We start from the raw sequence: 16597 nt of genomic DNA on the forward strand, positions 1-16597 counted from the left end.
CGAGCCATGTATATGTTCTTCTACCTCTAGAGTGTATTCTCTCTCTGAACTCTCGGGGCGGTGCTTATACAAAATTAGTGTGAGCTGCAATATACAAAAAAAGAAAAAAGAAAAAAGAAAAAAAAAAGTCTAGTTACGATAATCTTGTAAATTGGACGAGACCACTTATTCTTCTTAAAAAAAAAAAATCAGAAAGATCAGGACCCATGGGCTGAGCCGGCCTTCTCGTTTCAAGATTTTTTTAGGACCGTCCACCTCTGAAAGTGGCAAACATCCGGTTTTGTTTTAAATAATTCGTCATTCGTTCCTGCATCCGGTTCCCATTTTCCTGCAACGAAAAAGAGAAAACGTTCATCCTTTGTTCATCCTTTACTTGGACGTCAGCTTCTGATGTTCATCCTTTGTTGCATCTTTTACTTTCCCGTGATTTTGCTGGTTGTACTCAATTTAGAGCAATATGAAATGAAATGAGTAACCGCTTTTACCAAAAAAAAAAAAAAAAAAAAAAAAAAAAAAAAAAAAAAAAAAAAAAAAAGAGAAAAGAAAAAAAAAAAAAAAAGAAAAAAAAAGAAAAAAGAGAGAAAACGTTAAGAGTCACCGGTGCCTTCACCGCCCCGTTCACCGGTTCTACGTGGAAATTAGTGATTGGTTAACTTGCAGCCGGGGCCGGTGGTAACTCATGTGAAACTTTTCAATAGAGGAAAAATGGACGGGTGATCTGTACCCGTGCTCAAAATCCCACTGCTCCGAGAGCGAGAGAGATTCGGAATTAGATTTATTGTACCGGTTTCGATCGAGTCCGCTATATAAATTATTGCCAGGTCGGCGTTCGGAGGCAGAGAGCTCGGCGACTCCGTGGGTTTCGTCGCGAATCGCCGGAGATCTGTTTCTTGCGAGGCGGTTAGTAGCTGGTGAGAAGAGCTACATATCCTTACTTTTTTTTTCTTTTGATTTTTTGATAAAGAATTATAACTCTGTCGTTTTTCTGTTTCTATATCTGAAATCGAAGCATAATAAATGGGAACCAATTCAAGAGTCTATCTGACATCTTTTAGTTTGGTTGGATTCAGATTGCTTTCTTACCCTTTTAATTGGTACATGAGGGTTAATCTTCTTGGTTTCTTGATCCCCGGGAAGATCTTAAATCAAGAACGGTGTGGTATTTGCCCCCTTTTTTGTTAATTTTTTATCCTTTGATTTTGTTGTCTAGAATGAATATCTTGAAATCAAAATGGATCGCATGTGATGAATTATTTATTGCATTCATTATATGGAAATGCCAGTGGCGAGGGGCTCGATCGGGCCTGGATCCGCCACCCAATGGATCGATGGCTGTTTGGATCAGAATTTGATCGGATGGGTATGACTGCCCGATCGAGTTGCCTAAATTTGGCATCGGTTACTGATCCGGCGAGGTCTTGTTTGTTAGGTTGATTTTTTTTTGTTAATTATATGGTTTGTGTGAGAACGAGAAAGATTAGAATTTGATGGTGGCTTTTGCAGGTGGAAGGATCTGAGAGTAGAGATGGAGGGGACCGTGTTCACCCCCTCGTTGGAAGGAATGAATCATGTCAAGTCAGAGGACGGGATAATGCTCACCAAACCTTTTCTGGATGTCTGCAAGCTCATCCTGCCTGTGTTAGGTATATGGCTTGTGTACTTTTCTTTTCATTACTTTCCCATTTCAGGCAAGATCTATTCAAATTCTCTTGTACCTCAGTTGTATTATTATTGTAGTTCTTTCTTTTTGCACTATTCTACATGGAAAGCTTACTGAAAGATGATTGTCATTGTTGTACTTTGTGGAAGATATAAAATCCTAAAATCTATATTAACATGGAATTCCAATTGTGTTTTGTGCTTTGTTTTATCAATGGTTAGGTACCTTGTGAAAGTTGCATGTCTTGGAGTATGCTCGCATGGGCAATCATGTGTTGTCGGATACGTGCAATATTACTTAAACAATAGAGCACATCATTCACTGCACTCTAAGAATGGTGTCCCGCATCCATGTCAATTAAAAGCTTGATACCTGACATGGCTTTTGGTAATGCCATGTCAAAAGACACATTATTGCAAGTGATTGCACTTACTTTTTTCTCAAAACAGGGGAAAAATATTGAAAATGAGAATCTCCTTTTCCCTTCCTCATCCTCCTCTCTCTCTCTCTCTTTTCCTCTTCATGTTCTCTCTTTCCCTCTTCCTCGCCCTCTCTGCTGTGTCGGTACAAGCCTAGCACGGAACGACATAGGAGCGTACTGAACCGTGCCACCGGCCAATCGGTACGGGCTTCGGTACCGGCCCGGCCAACCTTGATCCACATTCTCATAATTCACATGTTGCATAGTTGTTCCAGTGCTTATAGACTTCTAAAATAGGAATGAGAATAAGACCATCTTGTTGCAACAAGTCTTAGTTTAGGAGGCTCTTGATTGTATATATGCAACTGGATCAAGGAAGTCCCTTCTCAAAGATATTTTTGTCTCCTGGTCCAACCAATTTTCCATTCTAATCCATTTTAATCTAGTTCAATTGCTATCAACTTATGTTTTGGCATGATCTTCAAGAATGCAAAACTCGTTGGCATAGAGATGATTCCCAGAAATAGTCCCTACATTGCGCTATCTAGTTCTCTCTCCTGCTGTGTCCTCACTGGCACTGGTTTTCATGTATTGTAAGTTTGCAACTGCTTACACACTTTATCCCATACATCATTCAAGAAAAGTTGAACTGCCCCAATTGGCCAGTTAATCCATCCTTTTAGTTCTTTTCTTCTTAAATGGGTCTTGCATGCTCTTGCACCCCTACAAAACGAGAGAGTTTATATGTAGATGGACAAAAGAGTTGTTTTCAACAAAAAAATGTCCAGTAACTTAACAAAGAATTGTAAAGAATCATCAATAATATTATTTACTTGGTCCTGGCCTCTAAAACATAGGTGAATTTGAGTACGCAACTATCTGCTACTTCTTCTATATCACCATTTTGATAGTAGAAGTGGCACTGCATCACATGCCTTTCTGGGTTGTGGATATGGCCTCCTTGGCATGATGAGTCCAGTTTGTTACACCCAAAATCTTTGGCTAAAGTAAAACAGTTGAAGGTTAACATTCTAAGCCTTGGCTCCCAGTCCCAGATTGGCTGGTTTTAGACCTGCAGTTTCTGCTGTTTTGTGACATGTTTTTGTGAAGAATGAACAGGATGCATGTAGGATCATCTAGAGATTTTATTTCTTAGAGAGACATGCCATTGGATTTGTGAATGATCTTGTGCCAAATCCATCAGAGGAGGGTAAAAGTTCTTAGACTGAAGTCTTTTATTGGAGAAAATCGTCATCATGCACTAAACATGTAATAGAAATATAATGCCAGTATTTGCCAATATAATTTCTATAGTTTTGTTGAGAAAAAGAAGGAGCATACACCTTCTAATATTTTTTTCAAAAAAGAAATTCAAAGATTCTGCAAGTTAGATGGTAGAATCCATTTGAACGGAAAATCTGTATCATGTTGTGAAGAGGTTTGCGGACAAAAGGTCAAAAAATCCTTACAGTGGCTAATTGTCATTGAAGGATGATAAGATATATAATTAGTAATGGAGGATCCAATATCTATAGTTGGCATCAAGAGACATCTTGCAGTGGGTGCTTTGATTGCACGAACAGTATCTCCTAATTAAGGTCTATCTTAAAGGTTAGAGGGGTATGAAGCTGAAAAAAAATGATGTAAAGCACCAAACAATGGAAATTCAGGATCAAGACTAGATTCTCAAGGAGATCCAGTGGGAAATTAGTTGCTAAGTATTTTGTATATCTGTTGTATACAGCATAAAAGTTTTAAAGTCCAGCATAAATGACTGGACTCAGGACTTCCCCTCTTTTATTTTTTGTTAAAGAAAAATTGACAGAAGAATGGACTTTTAATGTTTCACTGGGAGTCTAGCAAGGAGTAGGAAGCAGGATTTATGGGACTAACATGCATGGGAAATGGCATTTATAGGATTGAATCCATTCATGGATATTTAAATCTCTGTTCAATCTCCAAATTGCTACAATAGCTCTCATCTTAAATAAATATACTCCACTTCAATTCTTACTTTGAGAGTGAAAAGCAACAGAAGTTCACCTCGGCAACTTGGGAGTGTATACATCAAATTACATGATTAATATTTTTTTTTCTTTAGTTGGTCGGAAGTTCACAGCCTTCTATACTACATCTTATGTGCAAGTGCACATGTCAAACTGCAGTCACTCAAACTAGGGAATGTTCATTCTCCTATACCCATTTTACAGTAGGGTAATTATAGATTGCAACAGTGGGGGGAAGATTTGCAGCGTTATATCGACATAAGAAATTATAAGCTATTTAATATGGTTTAATGATGTAAATGTGAAGTGAATTAGAACTTAAGTTATATCTGGAGCATTCATGGTACCAAGATACACGATGTTGATATTTCCACCCTATATGTAACTTATGATTCAGGGTGAGGTGAAAAAGAGTTGAGTATCAGGCTGCTTGGTCTCGGCTTGGTATATACCAAGGTTGTATGAGCTTGAGCCAAGCTTGACTTTAGTTGTTTAAGCTCCACTTGTATAAGTTCTGAGATGGGATTTTATAGAGCTGAGCCTAGCTTCCCTATATCTTTGCAACTGAGCCTAGCTTCCCTATATCATTGCAACCGAGCCAACTTGGTCCGAGCTCTCAGAACTGTTTGAGTTTAGCACGTTTTCTAACTAGGCCAAGCCTGAATTAGCCATTGTCAAATTATTCTTGAGCTGCTTACGGGCAGCTCAGACCGTTTCTAGTCCTAATTCAGTGCCTGGAATATAAGATGTTGGTCACCATGGGTCTTTACTAATGTTTTGAGTGCTGCGAAAACATATTTATCCACAATGTGGCGACCTCTTACTATACATTCTACATTCTGGATGGGAATGTTGAGTGGCCTATTTGGATATGCTAGTTTCACAAAAGTCTTCTTTGTGCCACATGGTGTAGAAACTCTTTCTCTTCTTTCCTTTATATGTGTGCCTTGTTGTATGGATTCAGATGCTTTATGCAACATGCTGCATCCCAACTGAACTTCAGCCCAGATCAGACTAAGTCGCGGCAGTTTGATTTCTAGTTTCGTGATTTTTGCTTTCATTTTCATGTTTGTGGTTCTTTTATTAAAGAATTATAGTCCTTACTTTGGTGTATGTTAAGTCTTGTTAGGGAACTAATCTTGCAGTAGTTATGCATCTATATCCATTGTTGATGATGTATAAAGCATGTTAAAGTCTTCCCTGTCTTTTCCACCAGTAACATCTCTTCTGATTTTGGTTTGACCTAAATGTCACTTTCCAAAGTGATTCCATGAAGAAATTTTGTATGTCAGTGTGTCTACATGCAGACACAAATGCAAAGAGACATAATTGTCCTTGACAAAGTTTAAGTTACAGATGCTACAGATGCTACATCTGCTTATAGCTGATCTAGCGTCACCTAAATTAGCACATAACTAACACTTGTAAGGCCTAGACATATTGCAGTGGTAATAAAAACCAGAATAAAAATTATTTATTAAGTATCACTATTCCATTATTTACCATGTATGAGTAGCATATGTTCTTTGCAGCACTAGTATCCCATGTTAAGATCACAAGTTTAGCAGGTGCATGGTACAGTATTGGTGACGTAGTGAACCAGTACTCTAAGAGCATTGTGCTGAAAGTGCGAGCAGCAAAGTAATGCTGAAAAATCTGCATATGCATATTGTTTTTCTTAATTTTTAATCATAGAAAAATCTGCACCAACTAGACCGCGGCTGAATATTTCTTCCCATTTTTCTAAATTAAACAGTAAAGTTTTCTGTACAATTTTCACTAGCTATCTTGCTATATAATGTTGACTATATAGCTTGTAAAATTTAGTGGTCGTATGCAAGGTTTAAAATTTTGGCATCAGTAGCTGTATCGGTTGGGGTGCTGGTCCAGTCCAATACTGGTAAAACCGACACAGTATGGTAGTTGGTGCCAGTTGCTTCCGGCACCAGTTTTTCTTTTCTCCTCTTTCCCCTTTTTTGGGGTATTGATATGAAGCGCATCACGAGTTTTATTCCTTCAGTGGTTCGGTTTGATACCGCCAGCACAGACTGGTACAAACCAGTACTTAAATACTTAGTTAGGCATGTCCTTAGGCTATGAAACGATAGTCATACCTCTCCTATTTAAAATGGTTTCCAGCCTGGAAGCAAAAATGTTTCGCCATCATCTCTTGAAATTTGGAGCTTTTCATGTCTACTTAAGCTTTGGCTATATCTCAGCCAACATATGTCTGGCCTTTTCCTTCATCTGCCATTCAAAGTCCATTCCAAGTAATCACAAGTCTTGCCATTTAGGTGACAAATCCAAATTGATGTAGCCAACAATTAGAGAGGTGATGAAGAGTTACAAGAAAGAGGTTAATGATGGTAAAAGAAAAGTAGATTAATTTTGTTTGCAGACTTTTCTTATGTGAGAACATTATAAAATAATAATTTTGTAGACCAGAGAAATTTATATTTGAATCATTGCTTAATCAATTAACAGACAAAGACCATCCTTTTTATTTATAATATATAATAAACTTTTATAATGATGCAACTGGGGTGAAAAAAATAAGATGATAGTAATCAGTGGGCAATGCTGCAATGGAATACCACCCTTGATTTTCTGAATTGCTCCTTTCATATACAAGTTCGAATAACATCATAGATGTTTGAATAACTTGAATTCTTTCTAAAAGACCTTATTAACCTGGATGCTGCTGCTTTTGGGAAATGCAGAATTCTCTGATTTCTTTTCACATGCATTGAACATGCTGCCACTTGTTATTGCATTATGTCAGAAGCCATGAATTTCTCATCGCTTACAACTGAAGACAGCATATCAACAATTCAGGAGCATGTGACTGAGTTTGAATTTTTTTTGTTTCTTTTACAGATAAATTTGGAGCTGCTATGTCACTTGTAAAGTCAGATATAGGAGGCAACATAGTGGTAAGAAGTCTTTTATATTTTTATTGATAGGAGAGTCAAAAGTGCATAATGATTTTTTAGGACTTATATTTTCTAATTCCTTATACAACACGGCAATAAATTCTTCTCTACATTAATTATCTGTTTATAGATAACCTTTTTATTCACCATAGGATCTGCCAGATCATGAAATATGTGCACTTCGAGAACTTGTTATTTTGTCTGATCCAGCTTTCTTTATACCCCTTTTGTCTCTGTTTTTTAGTCCAAATCCTCCAGATATATTTATTTTCTGATCCTCTTATGCAGAGGCTGGAAACTAAATATGCGTCTGATCCTTCAAAATTTGAACACCTGTACAGCATGGTGCAAGTAGAAGTCGAATCTAAAACAGCTAAAGGTTCTTCAAGCTGTACCAATGGTCTTCTGTGGTTAACAAGGTATTCTACATAACTTGGGTGTGGCATGCTTGACACTTTCAAACAGCAATTGATCATTTTTGTACTTTCACGTCATTGTAAATTTGCTGTCAAGTGTTTGTGTTCATTTTGGTTTTCTATTTTCATTATTTTTCTTGTATATCTTTGCCTTTGAGAATGTATCATTCTTTCATGTATCCATCAATTTAGGGCCATGGACTTCTTGGTGGAACTATTCCGTAACTTGCTTGAGCATCCAGATTGGACTATGTCACAGGCCTGCACAGAATCCTACAGGAAGACCTTAAAGAAATGGCATGGCTGGCTTGCTAGTTCTAGCTTTACGGTAATGCATTCAGACTCTCCTCCTAACACCAGAATTGTTAAAGCAATGGGACAGAAGGAAAACAATTACCGATGATCACGACTGCAAACTTTGACATGGCATTCAGAAATTGAAAGTACTTTCAGTCTCTCAATTTCCCAGTGTAGACCTACATGTATATGGTTTAGCATGAAATAACTTTGACGTGGTGATTAGAAATTAAAAGTTACTCTCAATCTCTCAGTTTTCCTCTGCAGACTTTTATGTGTGGTGTAGTCGGAAATTGCTATTCTGGTAAATAAATAGCCTTCCTAATTTCCAAACTCATATAGTGTTGACCAGTAAGTCTTTAAGAATATTACATATAGATATTTAATGCTATAATTGTGCTGTATGACTGTTATACTAAAGTACATTCTTCTACTTGGGTCAAACTGTGGGTCCCTGCTTCAGCTGTCATTCAATTGATTCAGGATTTTAGCAGTTGTTTACAAATATCTGATATAATGTCTACTCTTCTGTTGCGGATGTCTGGTCAACCTCTGCCACCACATTTTAACCAACAGAAAAAGAAAAAGAGCCCATGGCACCATCTCCCAAAAATATGTCTTTGTTCTATATATATTCTAGTCTGCCTATTCTGACTGTTTCCGGCTATCACCATGCTCTTCTGTTTTCATAGCTTGTAACTGAAGTACTGTTGCATCCATGACGGCAGATTGCCATGAAACTTGCTCCAGATAGGAAAAAATTTATGGAGGTTATTGGTGGCTCAGGTGACATAAATGCAGACATAGAGAAATTCTGCACAAACTTTTCTCCTCTTCTTGCAGAGAACCACAAGTTTTTGGTAAGATCTTGATGTACCATTTTTGTGGGTCAGGTAACTCTTATCTTGTCCGTGTGTTGATTGAGATATTTTTATTTTGCTTATTGCAGGCTAGTGTTGGTCTGGATGATCTTAAGGCTTCTTGATGTAGAAATCCTTCTGTCATGATCTTATCTTTTGTGATCCCTTCCTTGCTGCCAATTATATTTCACTTTTGTTTAAAGGAAAAAATTGGACAGTAAATAAGGCATCCATATAGGTATTCTCTCAGTTACCTTACGAGCAGTAGCACATGGTTTTCCTCTAATAAAACTGACATTGCAAGCAGTTCTCTGGTCTTATTTTCTTTATGGTTGATGCATAGCGAATTTATATATTTCTTTCTTTGTATCTGTGTGATTTTTGTGAGCATCTTATTCAAGAATGTCTTCTGATCAACAGCTGGTTGCTGAGATTAATGCAGTGTGAAGTTGGATACTTGTTTTTGGAGCCGAATTATAAGGGATGATAGGGGACTGCCGCATTCAGGGGTTATTAGTCTGATCTGATGTCTGAATTCTAAGAAAATTCTGTAGGAGGCCATGCCTCTCATTCTAAACTAACCCATTTCAAGCATTTTTGGTGGTCAGGTCGTTCTTTTTCCATTTCCTTTGTAGAATCCATCAGAAAATCAGTATAATACTGTGATAAAATATTTATAGCGTGTCTATTTTTACATTGATCAGTTAGTGGTAATTTGTTAAGAGTTAAAATTGCACCAGCAAACCGTTTACCTCTCACTTCCTTTCGCTCCTTTGAGCTTGTCTTCGGTGATGAGAACTCTCCTCTTTGAATATTTTCTATAGTTTGTTCCATCTTCCATCTGGCTGTCATAGCTCCAAGCTCCACCTTATGCACCTTTCTTGAAGGAAGAGTTTTCCCACCTTTTTCTTTTTGGGGTAGAAAGTGTGGAATGGCCTTTGACGTGTTCTTCTAACTTCTTTCGCCTCACGCCTTTTCTGCATCTGTGAAAGAAGCAATATATGAATGGTGTGCTCGGGTTTCTCTCAGTCTTAGCTCAACTTGTTTAACATTCCTCTCCATCCATGAGAGCTGCTGGATTTAGACCTTGATGGTGTCTTCCCCATTATATTTTTAAAATCAAAGCTATTTGTTTGTTTCTTTTTCGATGTTGTAAATCAAAGCTATTTGTTATCTCTAACGATTAAATTGCTATATGGACGGTGCCAAGGTAATTAAGCAAAGGTGGTCCAACTTTATACTTATGATTGACAGCTTCCTATTAAATGCATTGCAGCATGCCAGCAGTAAGTTTATATTGGAGCCGAAAATCATTGGTGGCAAAGCAAGAGTCCTGGGCTCAGGCTAGATGGAGTGTTGCATTAAACTTATTTGATGTGATTAGTGAGAATATAGAACTCTGCCCTATTAGCTCTGTTGGTTAGAGCATAGTGACATCCATTTGATAATGGAAAGATGGAGAACAGCTACTGGTTGACTACTGGTAGTAGTTTGTAGGTATTGGTTTTATCATGATTTCAAGTTTTTAAGACATATCCCTATTTCCCCTTTCCATTTTCTTGATAGATTCATATTCGAAAGAGACTGACAATATGTTTTTTCAAAAATGACTATTTATTTTTCTGTTAGAGGTATTGCAGAAATATCATCACTTGATTATAATTGTCATGTAGTTGTTTTGTTATGGTTACCAGCTTGTGAAGTCTCCTGGCAGCTCTACTAGGGACCGATGGTCCAAACATGCCTATGTCAACTTTCAAAGGGAGCTTCCATTGAGAAAGTTTGAGAGAGAGTAGAGAGGAATAGGTGGACCAACAAAAAAAATGGGGGAGTTCGTTATATTGCTACAGGCTTCATCTAAATGCTACAAGACGTCACATGCATGACATGTGGTTTGAAGACATATAAAGTCTCATCCATGATCTGAGAATTTATTTTACGGGTAATTAATTCTCCACCCTCCGAAAGACTCTGGTAAAACAAAAAGTTTTCATTGACCATAACTAAAATCTTCAGTAAGCTTAATTTTCAGTCCTTGAGAGCGTTTTATTTTTTTTAAAAATGCCGAAAATGCTTCCGCCCCTACGATGGGAGGTGTTGATTCCTCATTCCTTCCGAAGAAGAGGAAGAAAAATGCCTCTGTCCCTATGCGGCTGCCTGGCACCCTCCCACGGCCCCATCCCCTTCCGCGCCGCCGGGAATGCCCCCGCCCTCGCGGTGGGGAGGTGTTGAAGAAGAGGAAAAAGAAGGGGGCGCCCTTCCGTGGCCGCCGCCGACCACGGTGTTGGTGGGTCCACTATGCATGGTTCAAGAGATCGTGGTGGGTCCACTATGCATGGTTCAAGGGTCCCACGCCAATGAAACTTTGCTCAAGAGATTGTTGTTGTTGTGTTGGACCGTCTTAGATGGGTAACGCCTTGATCTCTTGCTGTTTTGGAACCCTCGCTTGATCGCCTAGAATCCTATTCTAGCACTCCGAAGAAATACACACCATGCAATAAGCTCGAATGGAAGAGAAAGATGTGGATTTGAATTTCAAATGACAACGAAAGTAACGATAACTCTAGTAAGAACGGAAAGGGTCCATACTAACCTAATACAATCTAGAAAGGATTGATTTATCCTATTCTAGCCCAAGTCTAAGGCCTAACTCCTAGACCAAAATCGGCACAAGTGCCACTCAAGCCTTTCGGCCGACTCTCTACAAAGAGATACAACTCAATGAATGATGATCAAAAGGTTATCCCTCACAAAAGGCCTAAGACTCTCTTATATAAACCTAAGACTCATGTGCTACACATGGCTTATTGGTGGGACAATGAAATAAGTTTCTAATCAGCCGCGTAGGAAAAAATTTGAATTAAAATTTAAACTCCTCCCATGCAGGTTACATACTGAAAATGCGAAAGTGGAAGGCTGGGCGCGTGCTTGGTTGGCCGAAGCACGTGATCCGTCCATCCTTTGACAAGTGTCTACCTTCGGTTGCTTTTGGGCACATGGAGATTTCCTTCCTTATTTTGTTTGCCCATGATTGGCACCCCGCGGATCCTTTCTTATTTGAATTCTTCCATGTGCGCGGATGGATGATGTGGCAAGCACACATTGGGTGTTGATCTTCGGCCTGCTGAACCTGGGCTCTTGCTCTTCCGAATCGAATGGCCATGGAAGAGTCCTGGGACTCCTCCACGGATTGCTGATGTTGGCATTCGGGTGGGCATGAGCTGATGGACTCGGCCCTATTGGTCGGGTCCCTCCACTTGCACCCAAGTATGAATAGGCTTCATTGGATGCGCTCGGGTTTGAATAGGTTTGGCCGAACACACTTGGCATGCCTCCAAGCATTGGATTTGGCCCATCCTTTCACTGTGGTTGGCATTGGTTTCCGCCGACATGCCAAGATTTTGGCTTGGCGGAGCAGGGTTCTCAACACATGACCCGGCCCCCTCCCGCGTCCGCCGCAGCCCGGCCCCTTTCCAGTGCTGCCGACCTCGCAGGAGGAAAAGACTTCACCGCTGGCCAGCCGCGGCCGTCGCCGGCTGCAGCTCGACCCCCTCCCGGGCCCCTCTCGTGACCCCCTCATGCGGCCCCCACAACCCCGCCCCCTTCTGGCGCCGCCGGCCTTGCCCTCTTTGGCACCCTCGGCCTTGCGGGAGGAGAAGAAAGAAGAAAGAAGAAGAAGGGCAGAAGAGAAGAAAAAAGAAAAGAAAAAAAGAAAGATAAATAAATAAATAAATAAATGCATATATATATATATATATATATATGAATGAAGAAAGAAAAAGAAGAAAAGAAAAGAAAAAGAAAGAAAAGAAAAAATAAATAAATAAATGCATATATATATATATATATATATATATATATGAATGAATGAATAAATAAATAAATAAATAAGATAATAAATAAATATATTTCAATGAAATAAAATAATAAATAAATAAATAAACAAACAAAAAGGAAAATAATGAGTGTGTGGCAAATAATCTGATCTATGATATTGATAGGTACAGTGGATTTGTCATAATTGCAATTAGTTAAGTAAGCTTGGGATTCAGTTCATATAACCTCAAACACAGTTAACTCGCTATTGCAATTAGGTTAGTAAGCTTGGTACACAGGTAATATAGCATGTCATACATTTAAGTAAGCTTGACACGCAGTTAATCAATTTTTGAACATTTAATTTAGCCTGGCACACAGTTAAATCTTCTCGGCACATAGTTAAGTAAACTTGAAATATAATTAAAAATTAGAAAAATTTAGACTTCTCCTCCTACTAGGCCTGCACTGCAGGCTATCCTTCTTCTCTTTCTCCTACTTTTGCTGCTTCCCGCTCTCTCTTCCCATCTATCTCCTGATGGTAGCCACTGGCTTTCTTTTTCTCTTGCGCTGAAATCGTTTTACAGAATGAGGAAGGAATAGTGGTTGTTTCCTCCCATTTTTTCAAGCATATTTCTCTCAAGCTTATGTGATTATCATTCATTTTGAGATTTTTCTCTTATCGGTAAAAAAAAAAAAAAAATCAAGCAAAAGAAATTCTGTCCAATTCTTAATTCTCTCCGATCTCTTTATGGAGCTGATTATAATGCATTGCCCCTCGGATTTTCTTGATTATATCTTCAAAACTTAATAGCCTATCTATATATCTATCTATCTATCTCATTAGAAACCTCAAGTCGAGCCGTTTGTTTTTAATTTTGTTTTGCTTGTTATTCTATATGGTGATTATTGGATAAACTAACACAGCGATATCAGCCAAGATTAACGAATAAGTTCCGAGTAGGAGTTGCATGCAACATGGTGAGAATGAAACGATATTCTTCTTATCTCATTCTATGGAGCCTCGTCCGGCAGACAATGCCATTCCTTTTCAATAAATCTTGCTTCGGTGCGCGTTCAAATATTCTAATCTCCATTGGAAGTTTTTTATTGCACCACTTTGGTTTCTGTTTCCCACTATCATATGTTCTTAGAGCAACACTTTTGTCCTTTCCAGAAGGTTGCTCAGCCAAGTGGTCTTCTTAAAGATATTATTTTGGAGTCACTTAGTTGATCCTAGATGCCAATGATGGATGATGCGAGAGGCTCATTGTGAAGGGAACCTAAAGGGGCCCCAGTTTTAACGATTGAATGGGGGCCCTACAAGAGGAAGTGGGACTTGATAAAACGGGGCAATGGATTCGAGTTGTAGAGAGGTGCGATCTTAGTTGGAGGTCATAGAATGCTTTTTCTTTTTTGGGGTATCTATAATTGCGTAGTGTCATATGGCTGTCTTTCAAAACATCATGGGAAAGCATTGGTCTCACCAAACTTTTATGCCATTCCTGAAAGGCATTTTTGTTTGGAATGCACTTTTGTTTTGCAACTCTTCCTTACTTGTGCATATGATTCAGATGATGATGTTGGCCTCCATAATTATGTTGATGGCAATGGTTAGACAATAAACATAACATGGGTCATGATAATGAGATATTGGAAGGGGAGAGAGATGGCTTGTAGACCACAAAAAAGATAGGAAAGTTTGCATACTCATGGATCACTCGCCGAAGCTCAACAAAGATGAGTTTGGCTAGAATCACGTTATGGAGGGGCATTCTGCACTAATAAACTCTTTATGTTCCTATCTCCATAGTCATTAGATAATTCGAGTTATACTGTTTTTTCGTAACTGTTTAATTAGTATGATCCGGAGTGTTGATCATGAGGACACAAAAGATTTAAAGTTTTATCTTGCTTGTCTCTAGATAAGTGGATAGAAACAAGATGAGCTAACACCTTATTTTTCAAAAAATGAATTTTGCTCAAGATATTTTTGCAAAAAATTACCATTTCAGTTGGTTTTGTATTTGATACCATATTGGTATATTCCAGAGATAGCATTTTTCACATCATTTAATTATTTATTAGGCTATAGGCTTTGTGGGAAATTAATTATCATATCTGTGTATTAACAAGGATTACTGGAATTCTTAATGCCAACTAAAATAATTTAAATTCAATAGAGGTATTAGCATACTTTATTAAGCGAGATAGATCAAAAATCATGCATCACCACTATTGACACTGATCTAATCCATCATCAGATAACTTATATTGAAAAATATCAACCTCCTTATCATTTTACTACTATAGCCTCTAGATGAGTTGCTCAAATTTTGCTACTTCAGTAGGTGGTATTCTATAAATAGACTGCATGTTTGATATTTAACATTGTCCATTATATCAATTGTTGCATGTCTCTTATTCCAAGCAAGTTGAAAGAAGCAAGCAAGCAAGAATGTTTTTTTCCCTCTGAAATAAAGAGATAAGAATGAACATTTAAGCAATTGCTAGTTCCACTAGTCAGAAGCTTGGGCTCTTTTCATACATATGTGCATCCATGAAAACACAAACACATCCATTCTTGTCTTGTTAATTTCCTACAATTGATAAATGAGTTTGAATTCAAAAGCATCGTCATTCATAATGTTCTCTTTCCACATAATCAGTAAGACCACTCAATGATAATTAGCCTAATATATATATTTTTATATGTTTCATAGAACATATGACTACAGTAATAAAATAGTTTCTTTCTTTCTTGCCATTTGCTAAGAAAATTGTATATGACAATCTAAGTTACTATGTTATGAAGAAGCATAAATGCGACATTTGGATGCTAAAATGCTAACATTTTAAAATCATATTAATTAGAGTTTTCATGATGGTTTTTCCAATGCCTCCAGTATTCTTACTTTGCTATATGCTAACAATCCACTCAAATTTAATAATATTATGCGTGTAGCTTTCAGAATTTTGGAATAAAATGTAACCGCATAAATATATTCTCTTGAGCAGGTTGGTGAAGTGGGGGAGCTCTCAGAAATATTCATGTGGAGGGGAGAAGTGACAAGAGGTTTACCAAATTGGCAGGAATCCGATGAGGAGCATCTTGGAGAAGAGCTTTCAGATGTCTTACTACACTTGATAAGATTATCCGATATATGTGGCATCGATCTTGCTGATGCTGCTACCAAAACAAATGGCAAAAATGCCATCAAATATCCTCCTAAAGCTCCATGAAGAGTATAAAAATACCACCTTGTGCTCACCCACATTCCTTTTATTTTGCGGCTGGAATGTGCCTCAACCTAAATAAAGTTGTCGACTCTTTGGGCTAATATCCTCGAGAAGTATGTTATGTAAAATCATATCCAGCTTACGCTACAAACTATGTTCAATCTAGTTATGTTCTCCTGGGTGATCAACATGAGAAAGCATTTTTCTCAAAGTTATACACCTTCCTATTAAAAAAAAAAAAAGGTGAATACACCTAACATGTTCTAATAGACAAACCAACTACACCAAATGCATGCAGCCAACGGTCTCACCCCTCCTTCACTTGGGAGGCGTTTCTCGAGCACATTTCATTCTTAGTATTCCACACATTGTTCTCTCTTTTTTTATTATTATTATCATCAAAAAAGAGATTCGCTTGGATGCCCTTACCTTTTTCCTGAGCCGTTCATGTCATTCATGCTTAGATGGCCCAGATTTATGCCTTTAATTGGTGGTAACCTGAAGCTCCAATCAAAAGTAAAAAAGCTTAATCTGATATGACGCAAACAAAGCTACTTACGATCATCTTGTAAATTGGACGAGACCACTTATTCTTCTTTAAACAAAAAAAGAAGATCAGAACGATCAGGACTCATGGGCTGAGTCGGCCATCTCGTTTCTCGATTTTTTTTAGCACCGTCCAACACCACGTTGCTTTTGTTTTGTTTTTTGTTTTTTTTTTTTTTGTATAATCACTGCTCATCCTATCCTTATGTAGGTGCAGCCAACAGAATTAAGAGATACAATCTTATACAAATGCGAGAGAGCCCTATGATGTGGCCAACGGACTTCTTCGGAATACTGCGCAGCATAGAAAACGATCTAGTTTACGGTCCTATTTATCTTCCAATATATGTGCACTGTCTATAAGATACTATAGTCTCTCAGCATCATAGCAGAGGACTCTTA

General features: G+C 38.1%; 1 protein-coding gene and 1 pseudogene across 4 annotated transcripts; both read left to right on the forward strand.

The window, feature by feature from the left end:
• The first annotated feature begins 679 nt into the window (after positions 1-679).
• Positions 680-8899, forward strand: LOC103703931 (glycolipid transfer protein 1-like). 4 transcript variants are annotated; one of them, XM_088724122.2, is made up of 9 exons: positions 781-911; positions 1104-1154; positions 1284-1415; positions 1504-1643; positions 6965-7020; positions 7309-7439; positions 7629-7764; positions 8462-8593; positions 8683-8899. In XM_088724122.2, exons 3-9 carry the CDS (start codon positions 1321-1323, stop codon positions 8716-8718), a joined length of 726 nt encoding a protein of 241 aa, XP_088580248.2. In that variant the 5' UTR covers positions 781-911; positions 1104-1154; positions 1284-1320; the 3' UTR covers positions 8719-8899. The 4 variants fall into 4 exon arrangements, with proteins under 4 accessions (XP_008785225.2, XP_088580248.2, XP_017697490.2 ...); XM_017842001.5 differs by lacking the exon at positions 1284-1415; XM_089923702.1 differs by lacking the exon at positions 1104-1154 and having other exon boundaries at positions 796-911.
• Positions 8900-15409: 6510 nt separating this feature from the next.
• Positions 15410-16470, forward strand: LOC148703275 (uncharacterized; annotated as a pseudogene).
• The last annotated feature ends 127 nt before the right edge of the window (positions 16471-16597 follow it).

The sequence above is a fragment of the Phoenix dactylifera genome, chromosome 6 (assembly GCF_051530095.1).
Source record: "Phoenix dactylifera cultivar Ajwa chromosome 6, Ajwa_hap1_PhDact_Kaust_v1.1, whole genome shotgun sequence".
NCBI lineage: Eukaryota > Viridiplantae > Streptophyta > Magnoliopsida > Arecales > Arecaceae > Phoenix > Phoenix dactylifera.

What these genes read in the sequence shown, in the direction of transcription:
- LOC103703931 (XM_088724122.2), top strand. Translation starts at nt 1,321, where the DNA reads ATGGATCGATGGCTGTTTGGATCAGAATTTGATCGGATGGGTATGACT. An exon ending in GGTCTTCTGTGGTTAACAAG is followed by an intron (nt 7,440 to 7,628) that starts GTATTCTACATA and finishes CCATCAATTTAG; the next exon opens with GGCCATGGACTTCTTGGTGG. An exon ending in TTGCTAGTTCTAGCTTTACG is followed by an intron (nt 7,765 to 8,461) that starts GTAATGCATTCA and finishes CCATGACGGCAG; the next exon opens with ATTGCCATGAAACTTGCTCC.